At 42.0% G+C, this 15,214-nt stretch overlaps 1 protein-coding gene across 2 annotated transcripts in view; it reads right to left on the reverse strand.

The window, feature by feature from the left end:
• Positions 1–15,214, reverse strand: part of LIFR (LIF receptor subunit alpha) — a 682,553-nt gene that overhangs the window by 241,076 nt on the left and 426,263 nt on the right. For both annotated transcript variants that reach the window (XM_078674980.1, XM_078674981.1), the window contains exons 5-7: positions 10,276–10,424; positions 7,426–7,589; positions 5,363–5,537 (exon numbers count right to left, since the gene is read on the reverse strand). In XM_078674980.1, coding sequence (XP_078531106.1) covers positions 5,363–5,537; positions 7,426–7,589; positions 10,276–10,424 — 488 coding nt within the window. The remainder of the gene's footprint in view (positions 1–5,362; positions 5,538–7,425; positions 7,590–10,275; positions 10,425–15,214) is intronic.

Consider the following 15,214-nt stretch of genomic DNA (forward strand, 5'->3'; position numbering starts at 1 on the left):
GTGCTGTTTCCTCACTGCAGTGAATGATGAATATGGTCCTAGATTAGCACTATGGCTCCTAGCGACCCTAAGCTTGTGATCACTGTGCAGCTAGGCACTCCTGCAACGGACACATGAAATTTGGCATGAGGAACTATGAAAATCCAGGAGGCCATCAAGCTAAGGAGACGCATGACGGCCCTTACTGTTAATTTGCAATCTGGCTGAAAGGGAGGGAGCAAGGTTAGTAATGTTTGGATGCATGCTCTGCTGGGACAGGCTTTCCTGGTGTCTAAATCAATAACTGCTCGTAAGGAGGGCTGGAGGAGGGACTTGCCTAGGTTGATCGAAAAACCCAGATAGTTTAACAGGCTAATGGTGAATTTGGAATGTGCCAGACATTACTGCTGGGTTGCGCTCTTGATCAGCCAATTGTTCAAGTAAGGGAAGACGTTGATGCTGTTTCTCGGGGGATGAGCAGTAACCACAACAAGATACTTTGCAAACTCCATGGGGTGGTGGTTACCCAAAAGTGCAGCACTTTGAACTGGTAATGAGGACCACATACCACAAACCGGGGTACTGGCGATGTGAAGGTGTGAAAGTAGGAGTCCTTCAAGCCAAGGGCAGTCATGCAGTCAGCTGCAGTACAGGGACAACATCCTCCAGTGTCACCTTGTGAAAGTGCTCTCACAGGATGTATTTGCTGAGGGGCATAAGGTGGAGTACGGGTCTGAAGGAACAGTCCTTTGTGGGTATGGGAAAGTACAAATAGTACACTGCCTTGCCACAGTGGTTGAGCAACACTGGTTCTACAGCTGATTTGAGAATGAGTGTTTCTAATTTCTCTTTGATGAGGTGCTGGTGTTTCTGAGAGAGGGTGGGTCTGCGGGGATTGATGTTTGCTGGGTTTGAGGTGTGTTCTAAGCAGTATCCCTGTCTGATGATTGAACGAACTCACTGATCAGAGGTGATCCCCCGGCAATGGACGAGAAACTCCTGACAGTCTTCCCCCGACAGGTGTAGTGTGATCGTGGGAGAAGGAGTCACTACTAAGTAGTAGGGGCTGGCTTACCTGTGGCACCTCTACCTCTGGAGCAACTGCATTTGTAACCTACCCTGAAGTAGCCCTATGACATCTATTGGTGCAGCTACCTCTGGTAGGAGGTAGATGCCTTGTGGGAGGTTGTCTTGGAGCCCCCTGTTTAGGTGGACCTTCGAAAAGACTCCCAAGGAGAAGGGTTTTCTAAGGCACTCAACGCCTTCAGGGTGTACGTGTCCTTTTTGATTTTTTACCAGCATCTCAACAACCTGTGGATAAAACATGTGCTCCCTGTCGAAAGGCAGGATAAGGAGATGCTGTTGTACCTCTGATTTAAAACCAGAGACACGCAGACAGGCGTGGAATCTAATCAAGACACTAGAGTTAATGCCCAGTGCTTCTTTGTCAACTGCGTCTAGGGCACTATGGATGGTAGTGTTAGAAATCAGCTTCCGGGACAAGCTTGTGTAACCATCTTTGAAATGTTGGAGGAGCTCCTCCATCTCCTCCCAGTGAGCATGGTCATAACATAAGAGTAGTCTGATGGAGTTTGCAATTCTCAATTGGCTTGACAAATGAGTGGCAATGCATTTGCCCATAGCACTAATTTTTCTACGTTCATCAAGTGAAGGAGCATCACCAGCGCACTGTGCTTTAGTGAGCGTTCACACCATATGCCCCACCAGAGAATTAGGTTTAAGTTGGCCACTAATGCATGGTGGGTTGGAGAGTGATGCCTTGTATTTCTGATCAATATTTGAGGTTCCTACCCTAGCTTTCACAGGGTCTTTAAAGGTTTCAGGCGCAGTTCAGAGCATGCTTTTAAGCATTGGGAGATATTGAAGCAACCTTTGGGTAGAGGAGTGTGCTTCCACAAAATGTCCTTGTCCTCCTTTTCCTTATGAAACTCTACCATGTGGAAGGTTGCGGCCATACTTAACATCCTGTGATATGAGGCAATATTGTCAGAAGCAGATGGCTTTGTGGGGTAGGCGTATGGGTCAATGTCGTTAGGTGGGTCAATGGTGCAATTTTCCCATTGTCGTCTCCGATCCCAGTGCCTTGTCTTTGTCAAAGAATAGGGTTTGAAGGCCCCTCCATCATCAGAGGAGCATGGTGATCCCTCTTGTGCGGCGGTTTGAGGAAGGAGTAGTGAAGGAGATGGTGCTGGAGGTGAAGGAAGAGGGAGTGGTGGAGGAGGGAATGGTGGAAGAGGTGGAAAAGAATGCTGAGGAGGTGGTGCGATGGGCCGAGGCAGTGCTGGATTAGTGCCCCGTCACAATGTTTCCTTAATGTAGGCAGAGGCAAGGGTTCCTGAGCAAGCTCCTACTCAAAAAGTCAGCTTTCGTTTGAGGGACACAAAAGTCTTGCTCCTTTGGAGGCGACTTGGTTACAAACCTCCCTGTTTGAGGGTGGATCGCAAGTTGGCGCTGTCTAGTATTGAGCTCCTATTGGAGCCAAAGCAGGATGGGTTGCTCTTGGTCCTCCATCCCTGCCGTCTATATGGCTTTGGACCTCAGAGCACTGCGACACTGATGCAGGTTTTTGTTTGTTTTATGCCAAATGGCTTTTTGGAGCCGAAGGAATCTTGGGAGCCAAGACAGGTTTTGGTGCCGGCTTAGAAGGCATTGTCGGCACCAATGGCTGGGGCTGGATTGGCTCTTTTAGCGCCGGTGGGTGAATTGGTCTTGGCCCAGAGGACTTCATTCCGTGTTGGCGTGAGCCTTCAGGCAGCGGAGGACTGGATAGTCAGAGCAGACTTTGGAGCTCAATGCCTGACCCTCTCTAGGGTGGTGTGTTGCTTGTAACTGCAGGTGTGGAGGTGGACAGGGGGAGGGGTGTCGCACTCACACTTGACATTTTCTGTTGGGTGACCGGCAGTACCTCTATCTCGGAGTGTGTGTGAGAGAGCTAGGTTCTGAGCAAAAGAAGAGGGCCTGGTAGCCTAAAGTCTCTGGCTGTGGCTCCACCTCGATATCTTGGAAACTGAGGAGATCAGGGCAGTCGTCTTATTGATGGTGTGCCATGGTACATTGAGCTAGGCTCTGGTCTCATTGGTAATGGAGTGTCTTTTTGAATTGGAATGTGTGGCAGTCTGTGCAGGATGCCTCGTAATGCTCTGATGAAAGTCTGGAGTTACGGACCCTATGGTGAACTGTTCAGGGGTGTTTCGGAAAGGCACTGTGGACAGTAATGGAAAAGGTTTTTTCTATTACAGAATCTGCATTCTTGGTGGAAGAAGCCGAGGAGAAGGCCCCGGGATGCAGCATGTGCTCCAAAGGGGGATGGTGGAAGGAATTCAGATGCCGAATTTGGCAGACGTGACCGTGGGTAAAGAAGAAGAAAATTGTTTTTGTGGATCAGGCAGGAAGAACCTAGAGGTACTGTTACCTAACAGCAGAGGGCATCGTCCTGGAGCTCCCAGAATGCATGTCCAAACCGGAAGGTGGATAGAAACTAACTAATAGTGGAGCCAATGCCCATGTGATTTAACAGTAAAAGGTGGAGTCACCATATCTTGTGACCTGTAGACTTCTTTGAAGAAAAACAAGTTTGACACGTACGAGCCCAACATTAAATGGCAGAATTATGCACAGCATCTGTATCAACAACTACACATGCCACAAACTGGCATTTTAACAGAATGTCATCACTTACAATGTCACCCATCAAGCTTGATAGTATTTCTGAATAAGGTTCTAAAGTTTTTTGGTGGTATTAGTGGTGATGAGAAAAAGTGTTGATATATATACCAAGACTCTGGATCAGGCATGAGTTGCTCTTAGACTGCATTTTGCTCTAAGCTAATGACTTCCATTCACTTCAGTATCCAGGTTGTCCACTGTTAAAGTCATATGGCATCCCGTGCAGTTAAAAAGCGCCTGTGCATGGGTACACAACGCTCCCCGAGTTAGCAGAGTTTGCAACAGTTGGAGAGACCTAAGGGGCAGCTCCTGAAAATGTCTGCCTTTCCTAGCCTTTCCTGTTCATTTGTGATCTCTTTCTCAGACTGAAGTCCACCGTACAGTGGTTAACTGCGACTGAATGCACAGTTTTGTCAACATGAATTTTAAAAACCTATCTTTTCAGGCACCCAGCTCTGTGAAAGAGGTGCTGGAATTCTCCAAGCATGTCCTGAAACTCCCAAGTCTGGATGCATGATGATTCTCAGCAGACCAGCAGCCAATCAGCACCTCGGTGCATTGGTCAGCTGCAAAGATGTTGGCATTTGCCATAAGTTTCCTGGTTCAATAACAGAACTGAAGACAGCACAGAGGATGATGGGAGAGTTACTTTACAGATACAGAACCTGGTTCGCATGAGTGTTGGTTTAAAAGACTTCAGATGGTCCGGGAAGATGTTTACAATGGTACCAACATCAATTAAAACTGTCATGTGTTATCCTTGTATTGTGCCTTGGTATTCGGATTGCAATTTCCAGAAAAGTGCAATTGGGTCTATTTAATCGACAGAATAGGTAAATTAATTTCCTTCAGTATCACCAGTGGAGCAGTTGGTGCCATCGGAGAGATGCACAGCAGGCGCCAATGGCTCCACACACCTTAAAGAAGTGATTAATTATTCCATAGGTCAAGCATTTATTTATTTGGCTGGGAACACTATGGTTTGAGGGTAGCTGTCACCACAGAATCTATATGATGAAGTCCTCCTGACTTTCTATCCTGCAAATAACAGGCCAGTCAAGATAGGTAGCTTGTTCCAGGCAGTAAGGTAGGGCTCTGGGAGCAGATATAGCTAGGAAGTGCAAGCAGCAGCTCTAGCGGCTAGGAAGACAGTCATTTAGAAATGAGCAAGGCTTTTGATCCAGTCAATAAAGAAAAGGGAGGGGAGTCCCATCAGACCCTCTGTAAAAAAATAAACATTTGTTCCAAGAAATTGTAGTTCCTTCTGCAGGTGCCTCAGCAGATCAGGTGAGTTGTTTACATTTCTTGCATAAGTATGTGAGAAGAGGAGGTTGCCTACCGGGTGCACTTTTATGTTTGTGCCATTTGCATAGCTTACAGTGTGCCACTCGCATGGCTTTCAAGCACTCTCAGAAATTCAGAGGCATAGTTTCAAAGGACTGCAAGTTGTCAATTATGGGAATCCAATCCGATAAAGATTTGCTAGCGTAATATGAATTGGTATGTAGCACACACCTGCTCCACATGCATAAACAATGAACAATTTCTCTAGTATTATTAAGCACCTCCCATGTTCTGTTTACCCCTCCACAAAAAGATTTCACAGCTGCTCACATTTGTAATAGGACTTCAAAGAAACATCAATAGCTCAAGTAAGTTTCTCAAATAACTGAACACACAAATGTAACAATCCTACCAGGAACTGTCTTAATACTGCTCCAGCCACTCCATTTCTTGTCGCCATCATAATATTTCTCATGCAGGTAGCATCTTATTCTCACAGAGTGCGACGTACACTCCAAAGCCATATCAGAGGTCCAGTTATAGTTAAAAGTTTCCTCATCTTCAGTCCAGGTCGTGCTATACAGGTTCTACAATAATAAAAAACACCCAATAATTTATTGTTCTGAATAATACATGCAACATTGTCTACCCAATAGCAACGAATAATTACTTCCTTTCTAAAACAGTGTGTGCATGACATTTGCAGGAAAAACATCCAGACTACAAAAGGCATCCATCAATTCATTCCAGCCAACAAGATCATCATGTGTTTTGAAAATCTGAGTCATGCCAGGCAACAGAAGCAGAATTTGGTCCTGGGACATAACATCTGATTTCAATTAATTAAGTGCCTAAGGCTGTAAAAATGGCAATACATTGGTAATGTTTGGAGAAGGGATTCACTAATAACAGAGCAAAGTTACAGAGAACATATTTGAAAGGAGCCCCGTCTTAGATGTGATGGAAAAGTTACTATTTTTTTCTTCCAGAAGTTCAATAAAAAATCGATGAACAATAACTAATTGAAGAGCACCTCTCTCCCTTCAGGTAGGCGGGAATCGAGCTGAAATTATTCATGTATGAGGGCAGCAGTCACAATGACATCAGGAGTTCTTAGAAATGCCCAGATCGCTTTGCATTATGGGACTTCCAGGCTATAATTAGACTGTAGTAAAATGGGAATCGGGAAATGCAAACATTTTTGTGGCAGGTCATTCTTTGTTTAAGGCCTCTGGCTCTCTCTCGCTTTCTTTACAGCTCCACTCACAATAAAAGTATCTAAAATTGAGGGCCTACCCAAAAACATATCTCCTAAGACAACTCAGCTGATGTCACAGATGTCTGAGTATATTCCTTGCAATATCATTTATCTGCTAATCATCCTTATACCTGCTCCTTTTAATTCCCTTATGTTAAAATACTGTTATCTAAAAAAGTAATTAAAATAAAAAGCTGAAGAAACAAATATTCTGGAAAATAATTAAGCTAGCACAGTAGTTGGAGAGTCCACGCAAACACTTGCAGGTCAAAGGCAACAAATGAGGAATGGCTTACCCAGCCTTTCATCTCTCTGAAGTTTAGCAAATCAATGCTATTGAAATAGGAAATAACACCTATTATTCATGTGCCACACATCTTTCAAATGGCGGTTTTATGACAGTGAGACTTTTTATAAAGTTGAAAAGAGGGCAGTCGAATGATTTAATAGTAAATTCCTCTTACCATGAATATAAATAAAGTAGGGAAATGTGTTTAATGTAGAATAGGACAGAGCCTGTCTGTTTGTTCTAAATCCTTCAAGAACACATTTTAAACACTCCAACCACTCACTCTGCTATGGGATAAAAAAAATGATTACACCAACTCTGCATATACATCCCACTCTCCAAATGCTGGATCCATAGAAATGCAGGAAGAGGGTGAAATAAAAATGTGTAGGTCATGAATTCAGACTTCTATTGTTCTCAGATAACATAGGCTATTCCCACTAACCAATAATTTTATAACAGTTACTTAATTGCATGACTGCTTTAAGATACCAGAAGGACAAACAAGCATTCTTTTAATCAGCCTGGAAGAGAGCAGGTGAACTATCAGGACAGCACTGCAGAAGAAAGGCAAAGGTGGCGGAAGCCAGTAGTTCAACGTTTGTAGTGTAGTAACCAGGTAGAGAAGGTTTTCATGAACAAGTAGAAGCAGCACTACCACTGTGCAGCGCTAAATAATTATGACTAAAGCTAGATAAATTAGAAGAATCATACTCTTTTGCATTCAGTGCTCTGATATGGCCTATTTCACAAGTGGTAACTACACAAAGTAAATTCATCCATGCCAAAATTCAATTCACTTTGCAGTGTCCTCAGGGGAGAAAAAAAGACTCTCTTAAGAACTCTTTACAAGAGCTGGCTATAACTATTAGGGTGAATCCATATTTTGTTCAGTCATCCATATGTATATATAATTCAAAGTACATACTGTTGATGCCACTTCCATGTTTTCAGTGCGCAGAAACTGAATTTGCCAGCTTGCTTTAACTTTTTCGGAAAAGCTAGATGCATTTCCTTTCCATTCCACAAAAAGCAAATTTGTTGTGTGGTCTGCGGTCACCTGCAGTATTTGAGGTTCATATGGAACAAAAGCTTAAAAAGAAAGCAAGGATTAATAAATATGACAGTAAACACACTAAAACTAACATTTTAAATTCTTAAAAAATGTAGTTTCAGAAAAAAATATCAGAACTACCAACTCGATTTTAAGATTTTATACAAACATCACGGAAAAATAGTAGAAATCAAAGCTATCACATAGGAGTTCTTCATTTAACAATTATTTGTAAGGCTGCCTGTACATAAACATTCAACTTCAGCACCACCTAACACACTTCGGGTCCTCTTGAGAGATTTATTGAAAGCAATTAATTGTTTACCTGAAAGGCGATTAGCTGATGAATATTGAACATTATCAACTGCTCAAAATGAAGACTGAAAATTGAAATTAGAAATGCAAGGAATAAGTGATGATTTAAGAAAGAACAATACTGAGGAAGTAGGTATTAGTACTGTAAGAAGTTTAATAGGCAAATGTGTATAGAGTTAAGTTGTCTAGTCCAACTCAGTCTGGGTCGCGCTTGTTAGGATCTTCACCCATTGAGGGAAAAAGGTGTCAATAATTGGGTCACAAAGTAAATGATGCCGTCTTAACTGTCTGTAACTGACATTGAATGTAAATATTCAATGCACAAAGTGAGACATAGTATTCCAACAACGAATGCATGGGGAATTCAGAATTGCAACCAATGTGAAATCTAGAAAATTAGATCACCAGTCTGATTTACTTCTTAGTTAATTTGTCTCTTTGTTTAATCTATATCCTCTGTTCAATCAGTGATGTACTCCTCAGACGAAAACAGTCTAACTCTCCATGGAAAGATACATTTATTGCCCATTAAAACTATTAACAAAAGCGCTGGGAAAGCCTGTCTTTCCACAAACAAACGATGAATCGAAAGCAACAAAAATATATACATTAAAACTTCACATTCAGACTTTTATTAATTAAATGCGTCAGAGAAACACGTGTTAAGGCTCAATGCAATTTTGGGGTTGCTGCAACAATTAGAAATGATTTGGTCATTAGACCAGTAATTAATGATAGATAGATAGATAGATAGATAGATAGATAGATAGATAGATAGATAGATAGATAGATATCACAACAGACCTGAGATGGCAGCACTTGATTACAATTCAGAGTTACTAAATATACACACATCACAGAGTGTGATGGCAATCTGCACACCGTATTTTTAAGAAATTCTCAGAAAGAGAAAAGGAAATATATTCATATGTAGAGGTTATGTGTACCGCCTGGTCCACTGTCTGAAATTTGAATAGAGTTTGAATTTGAGAAGGTCATCATATTTAATAAAAGTAGCAAAAGTTGTTTTTTTCGTGGCAGCCTTTTAGCGAATAACATTTCTGATCCCTAGGGAGGGTCAAAGCATATTAACAAGGGTCAAACAAATGCCTTCTCTGAATATTTGCAAATTTTCTGCCTTCATTACGGTCTATAATGTTTCACTTGTTAATGCTATCACAGAATCTACAGATTGTTTGTACTATGCAGCAATCCCTTTCATATATCTACATGGAGGAATCATGGGTAAAATAATCTTACTGCCATTAAGAACACAAGGGACAAAAGGCTGTTTACTCATGATAACTCATTATCTTAACAAAATATTCAGTATTCTGCACAATTAGGATTGCATTTAGTCAATTTCTACATGAGTATAAAGTAGTATTTTTCAGGAAACACATTTGTATTGCCATTAAAAGAGGCTACTACATAATTTTACAAACACGTTCCACAGTTCAAACTTCACCACGTAATCCCAAGTATAATACCATAAGCTCCATAAACCCTAATAAGTCATCATTCACATTATAATAGAGAAGTGCTGCTTTGCAGCTGCCTCATACTGGGGACTTATTTTGATATTTCTATAGGAGATGGAGCATGGAGTTTATTTCATTGTACCTCTTTACCTATGTTAGATTACACATTGAATTACTGAGTTAAACAGGTTGAGAGGCGTTTATGGTGGATGTTAGTTACGAGTGGTTTACTACTTCAGGTTATGAATTTGTTGTTCTTTTTAATTCATATTGCAATTTTGGCTCAATGCTATACCTGCATCTTGCAATTCTAAATAAAGATCTTTGCCAACACCTGAAAACCCGCTGGTATAGTATGCTGTAGGCTAATTTATCAGACAATATAGAGAAAATTAGGGGAAAACCAGTGAAAAAAACTCAACTGAATATACTACTACTACTGCTTGTGGGGATTCACAATATAAACCTACCAAAGTTAGGACACCTCCACTCTTGGAATTTAGCATCCATAAAGGAAAAGGTCAATCTAACTCTCTACTAAGGGGCACATGTCACCAGATAGTTGGCCGTCAGGGTTTCTACCCAATCTGACATGGCAAGCATGACCAGCTAACAAGTGTCAAATTTCTGTTGTTTTAGTCTTTAGATTTACAGCCTCCCTCACTTCAAGTGAATTGCACAGCAGACACTTTTTTTCACCAAATATTGATCATCTCAAATTTGTTTCTGGAATCTTTTGAACATTCTTTTACATTACAGCTATGGACCCCCCCCCCCCTACCCTCCCAAGAATTCAAACTCTATCATTTTATGCTCTAGAGCACTGTCTCAATGGAATCAGCAATATTCTTAGATGTCTGAAAATTATACTTAATATTTACAAACACTGAATTGTTATAGGAACAAAAGCTTAGGATTTATTACTTACGAACATCATTTTCACTCAGTCGAAAAGTTGTCTCAGCAAGTCCATTTCCATTTTTTGCGATGATCTTCACTGATGTTGTTTGAAATGATGATGCATCAAATTCAATGCTTGTTTCTTCTGTTACAGTGCACTCGTCAGGAGAAGATGGTCTAAAGAAAGACAAATCATTCTGCTCAATCATGATTGTAATTTCTACAGATCAAATGTTTGCTGCCAAAACTGTAAAACCTGTAGAACAGTACCTTTTTGCATACACTCTTTTGAACCATCAATTACCTAACACTTCTGAGCAAAATACCAAAACTTGATGATGGTAAAGGGTAAGATCCTCAATTACAAATACTTTTCCACATCTTTCTTTTGCTTCAGTCAGTCAGTCAGTCAAAACCACTTTATTCGATTAATTAAAATCATAAAAGTATACTAAACATTAATAAAACTATCTAAAACATGTTTAAAAGGTCAATTAATGCAATTTCAGTCAAAATGACAGTAAAAACCCATTAAAAATATAAATATAAATACACAATTTCATTTCCATTCAAGCCCAATAATCCATTATTTGAATACATGATACAGAATGGTTAGCTTCCAGCGTTAAGAGTCCAATCTTGATCTCCTGATTCTTATAGATGCAGCCAGAAAACTGGCGATACAGTACATAATTACGGGGGTTTCTATCATTTGCAGAAATAGCAATGCGGGCTTATACTGCGAAAATCTCATCTCTTTCAGCATTGGTTTTACAAACCGATTCCGGGGTTCGGAATACCAGGGGCAAAAAAACAAAAAGTGCGCAGTGTCCTGGACGGACTGATCATCACATTTACATGGAGTAGAAACCCCAAGCCTACCTTTCACATCCCAAAAACCATATGTATTTGATTGAAACGGAATTTTGTCAGTAACCATCTATGGAAAAAATTTGTCACCACTAACAAATAAGGAGCCAACTCAGGAGATGTGGTTACCATTACATGTGCCCTCACTGAGGGTTTACCTAGCTCATCCGCTTCACGCTCGGCAACACAGAGCATAGTGAAGTTAATCTTCACCCATTCTAGATCTGCTTTACACAGGGATTCTGGTCTAGCAAAGATCTCAGGGCGTCCTAGCTTCACAGCCAAGGACTCTACATAGGACAACCACTGAATATCCCTCATGTGATCTAATTTGAGACAATCCTTAATGATCTTATGATTAAGACTAAGGTTCGGATTTACCCAAAGCTTAATCCATAACAGGATCGGTGCTAGTTTTAACCTGTCTGTGATGTATTCAAGTCCTAGCTCAAGGTGTAGGGAGTAAGTCGCTGTTGACTGAGGTAGGCCCAGCAATGACCGCAAAAATTTGTTTTCCTCCATTTGGATGCGGTCAGGTTTTACAAACCCCCAAATTGCAGCCCCATATCTTGCAATGGAGACTGATTTGGCCTTGTAAATAGCCAGGATCGCCTCTGTGGGTTTCCCCCCTAGTCTTTTAGCGAACCCCAAAACTGCGGAAGCAGAACTTCTCACCGCATTCGCCTTGGATGTTAGCTGTGGTATCCAAGTCCCCTTATGATCAAATACTACACCCAAGTAGGTGAAAACCTTTACGCTAGAAATAACCTCACTGCCACAAAAAAAGATTTTATCTTTAGTTTTAGAGCAACCCACTGACATTGTATGGGATTTGCCACTATTTATCACCAAATCTAGACTAGACATAAAAGTTCCAAAGGAATCAAGCAGCTTCTGTAGGGCAATCGGGGTCCTGGCTATCAGCACCGCGTCGTCGGCATAGAGGAGTACCGGAATTGGCGTACCCCCCATGCACGGAATATCCTGAGTGACAGCTGTTAGTCTCCAATGAATTCACGTATAACGTGAATAACATGGGGGCCAAAATACAGCCTTGGCGCACCCCTCTGCAGGACCTAAAGCTCGCTGTACATTTCCCCTCTGTTGTCATCCTGCTGGAGGCATTTAGATCTTTATGCAGCTCCGCCAGGAAATGCACCAATGAGCAGTCAAGGCCCATTTTCAAGAGCATAGTCCACAGCCTTGATCTGTTCACTAGATCAAAGGCTGTGGATAGGTCCATGAAGCCTAGGAATATGGATCCCTTTTTTGCCCTCGTATACTTGGATATTATGAGGTGAAGATTGAGGCATTGGTCCTCCGTGCTCCTCCCCGCTCTAAAACCGTATTGTACATCTGTCAGAATATTATTCCCATTGGCCCAAGATGTCATTCTAGCCAGGACAACCTTCCCTAAGATTTTAATAGAGGAGTCCAACAATGATATAGGCCTATAGCATCTTGGGTCTCCCCTCTGGCCTTTTTTAAACACGGGGATTATAGTAGCTCTGGACCAAGATTTAGGAAATCCCACAGTGACTGAGGCATTAAAAACTTTGGTTAAAATATCAGCCCAGTACAAAGAGTTTGCCTTAAACATATCAGAGGGAACCCCATCAGGGCCCGGGGCCTTTCAACCCGCGGTACCCTCGATTGCTTTAATGACTTCAGCTGTATCAAATCTAACTGGTCCCAAGGGGAGTTCGGACGCAGGGACCTCAAAAGATTCCTGCTCCATGTTGCTACCGTATATTTTTTCAAAATGGCTAAGCCAGTCTTCCTCAGGGATATTAAGTTCCAACATCGCGTTTTGGTCACGGGAGAACAATGGGGTATTAATAATTGACCAAAACTTGGCACTATTTTTTAGGGTAGCTTTGTCCATGAGCTCGGCCCAAGCTTCACACTTTAATTCATTTTTACGTGCTTGGATAGCCCTGGAATAATCCTTTCTGAGCTGCCCCACTAAGACTTTATCCCTCGGGCGAGCATTAAGTGCTTTTTAAGGAGGTTATGGGCTTTACTACAGTTATTGTCAAACCAGCCCATTACCGGTCTATTTTTATCTCCCTGGACTTTAGCTGTTAAATTCAAGGCCACTGTCCGACAGACACCTTCAAAAGAAGTTAAAACCTCCTCTCCCTTAGAGAGAGGGTTAACACAAATATTTAAATCATCTGCAGCCATTAACGTTATGTTAAGGAAAAAATCATCTGGGACTACCTGTCCCCATTTGATCCTTCTCCCCTGATCTTTCGCTTTAACTGGTAATACAACCTGTGGAGTAGCAGATGTATTTAGGAGTGAAAAACCATTAGCTAACTCCATCCCCACGGGGTTGTGATCACTCGATGACATGGATAATGCATTATATGAAATCACATATTTAAGAAGGCCCAACGATAGAAAAATGTAATCAATTATCGATTCACAGTCCCTTCCAGTATATGTGGCTACACGTGAACTTTTATCATAAAATTCTGCCTCATACAGATCATTACTAGCTAGTAGGTTTTCAAGAACCTCCCCCTTCTGGGTATGTTCAAAATGCGGGGGGGAAATACTGTCAGGGGCATCTGAGTCGATTAGGTTACAATTTGAACACAAATGTACATTAAAATCACCCAACAAAATAAAATGACAATAAGTGGTTTGCTTTTCCTTATAGACAGTTAAAACATCTGTTAGCCACACTAAATGCTCATTAGCAGGGTAGCCATGTGGTGCGTTATAACAGTTTGCGAAGAGTATTTTGCTACCATCAACCAAAGTTACCTCTATAACAAGGAAATTATGCGTGGCGCTATCAACCTTTATAATTTTACCCTTAACATTCACCGAGACCAACATCAGAAGACCCCCTCTATTCCTTCCCGCTGGAGAGGGCGAAGCAGGTACGAAAAATGAAGTAAAGCCATCCAACCAAAAATCGCATTCCATATCCCAAGTCTCCTGCATAGCGACAATGTCATATAGCCTTACAAAATTTAACCAGTTGGGGTCACCTCTCTTGGACCGTAGGCCGGCAATATTCCAACTTAACAGCCTAACCTTTTCCCCCTTATCAGGGGTACCCATTACCGGTTTATATCCAACGTTATCAGAAGAAGGTACAGGAGCCATAGGGGCAGGGTCCACTATGGCTTCATCAACCATACCCTCTCCGGCCCCCCGTCAATCGCACAGTTCAAGTCCTGAAAGTGCGTCAAACCTATTATGTGTTGCTATGTGGGGTCCAGATCTAAAGATATTCTCCCTACCTTGTCCCTGACTTAGACAAGTGGACCGTGGTCCAGACGATATAAAGGGACTCAATCCTAGGCTAGGGGTGGGGGCTCCTGGGAGATGATTGTAAAAATATCCCAATGGACGCACACAAATGCTGTTGTCATCGTTAGTCATCGAAGCTGCCCTTAGCAGGACTGTGGCCACGTGTTGAGGGTATTTAAAATTTACTATCACGCAATCACCGCTACAGGTTTTGCGTGTGGGACCAATCCAATTTGCCCTCCTTGTTGTGATAATTTTTCCTGCATATTTTGCAGGAAAACCACAATTTGAGCTCAACCAAGATACAACTTTATTTTTGAGGGAATGATGTGACTCCTCAGGTGACTCAGCCGAGAGCGAGTTTTGAGGCGGGACATTTGTCAATACAATTACGTAGGGGGCACACTCCGGGGGGAGGTTATTAAAATTGCTTCTCCTACTTGGTGCGGCAATCGGATTGGTAATAGGCCCTGGCTTTGGGTGTACTACTGACCTAACAGGTGGAAGTGGGGGTGGGACAGAAGGACCGGGGGATTCTAGATCAACTCTGGTAGACTGTTGTGAGGCATGCGTTTTTTTAGCCACCTTGGCTACCTCCTTTCCACCACTCTCAAGGGGATCTATTCTAGTTAAGGGGAGTGGGGGGTTAAACTTGTCTATATGGGCTAGCTGGTTCTCTAACAAACCTCCAAGTCTTTTTACCTCTGCGGTAACATTATCCAGTTTGCACACTAGAGGTTGGAGAGATTCTGCTAGTTTTGATTCAAATTTGGCTTCCAAGGTACGAATTAACAAGCCAAACTGATCTGGGCTCAGAATTATATTTG

The sequence above is a fragment of the Lissotriton helveticus genome, chromosome 2_1 (assembly GCF_964261635.1).
Source record: "Lissotriton helveticus chromosome 2_1, aLisHel1.1, whole genome shotgun sequence".
Taxonomy (NCBI): Eukaryota; Metazoa; Chordata; class Amphibia; order Caudata; family Salamandridae; genus Lissotriton; species Lissotriton helveticus.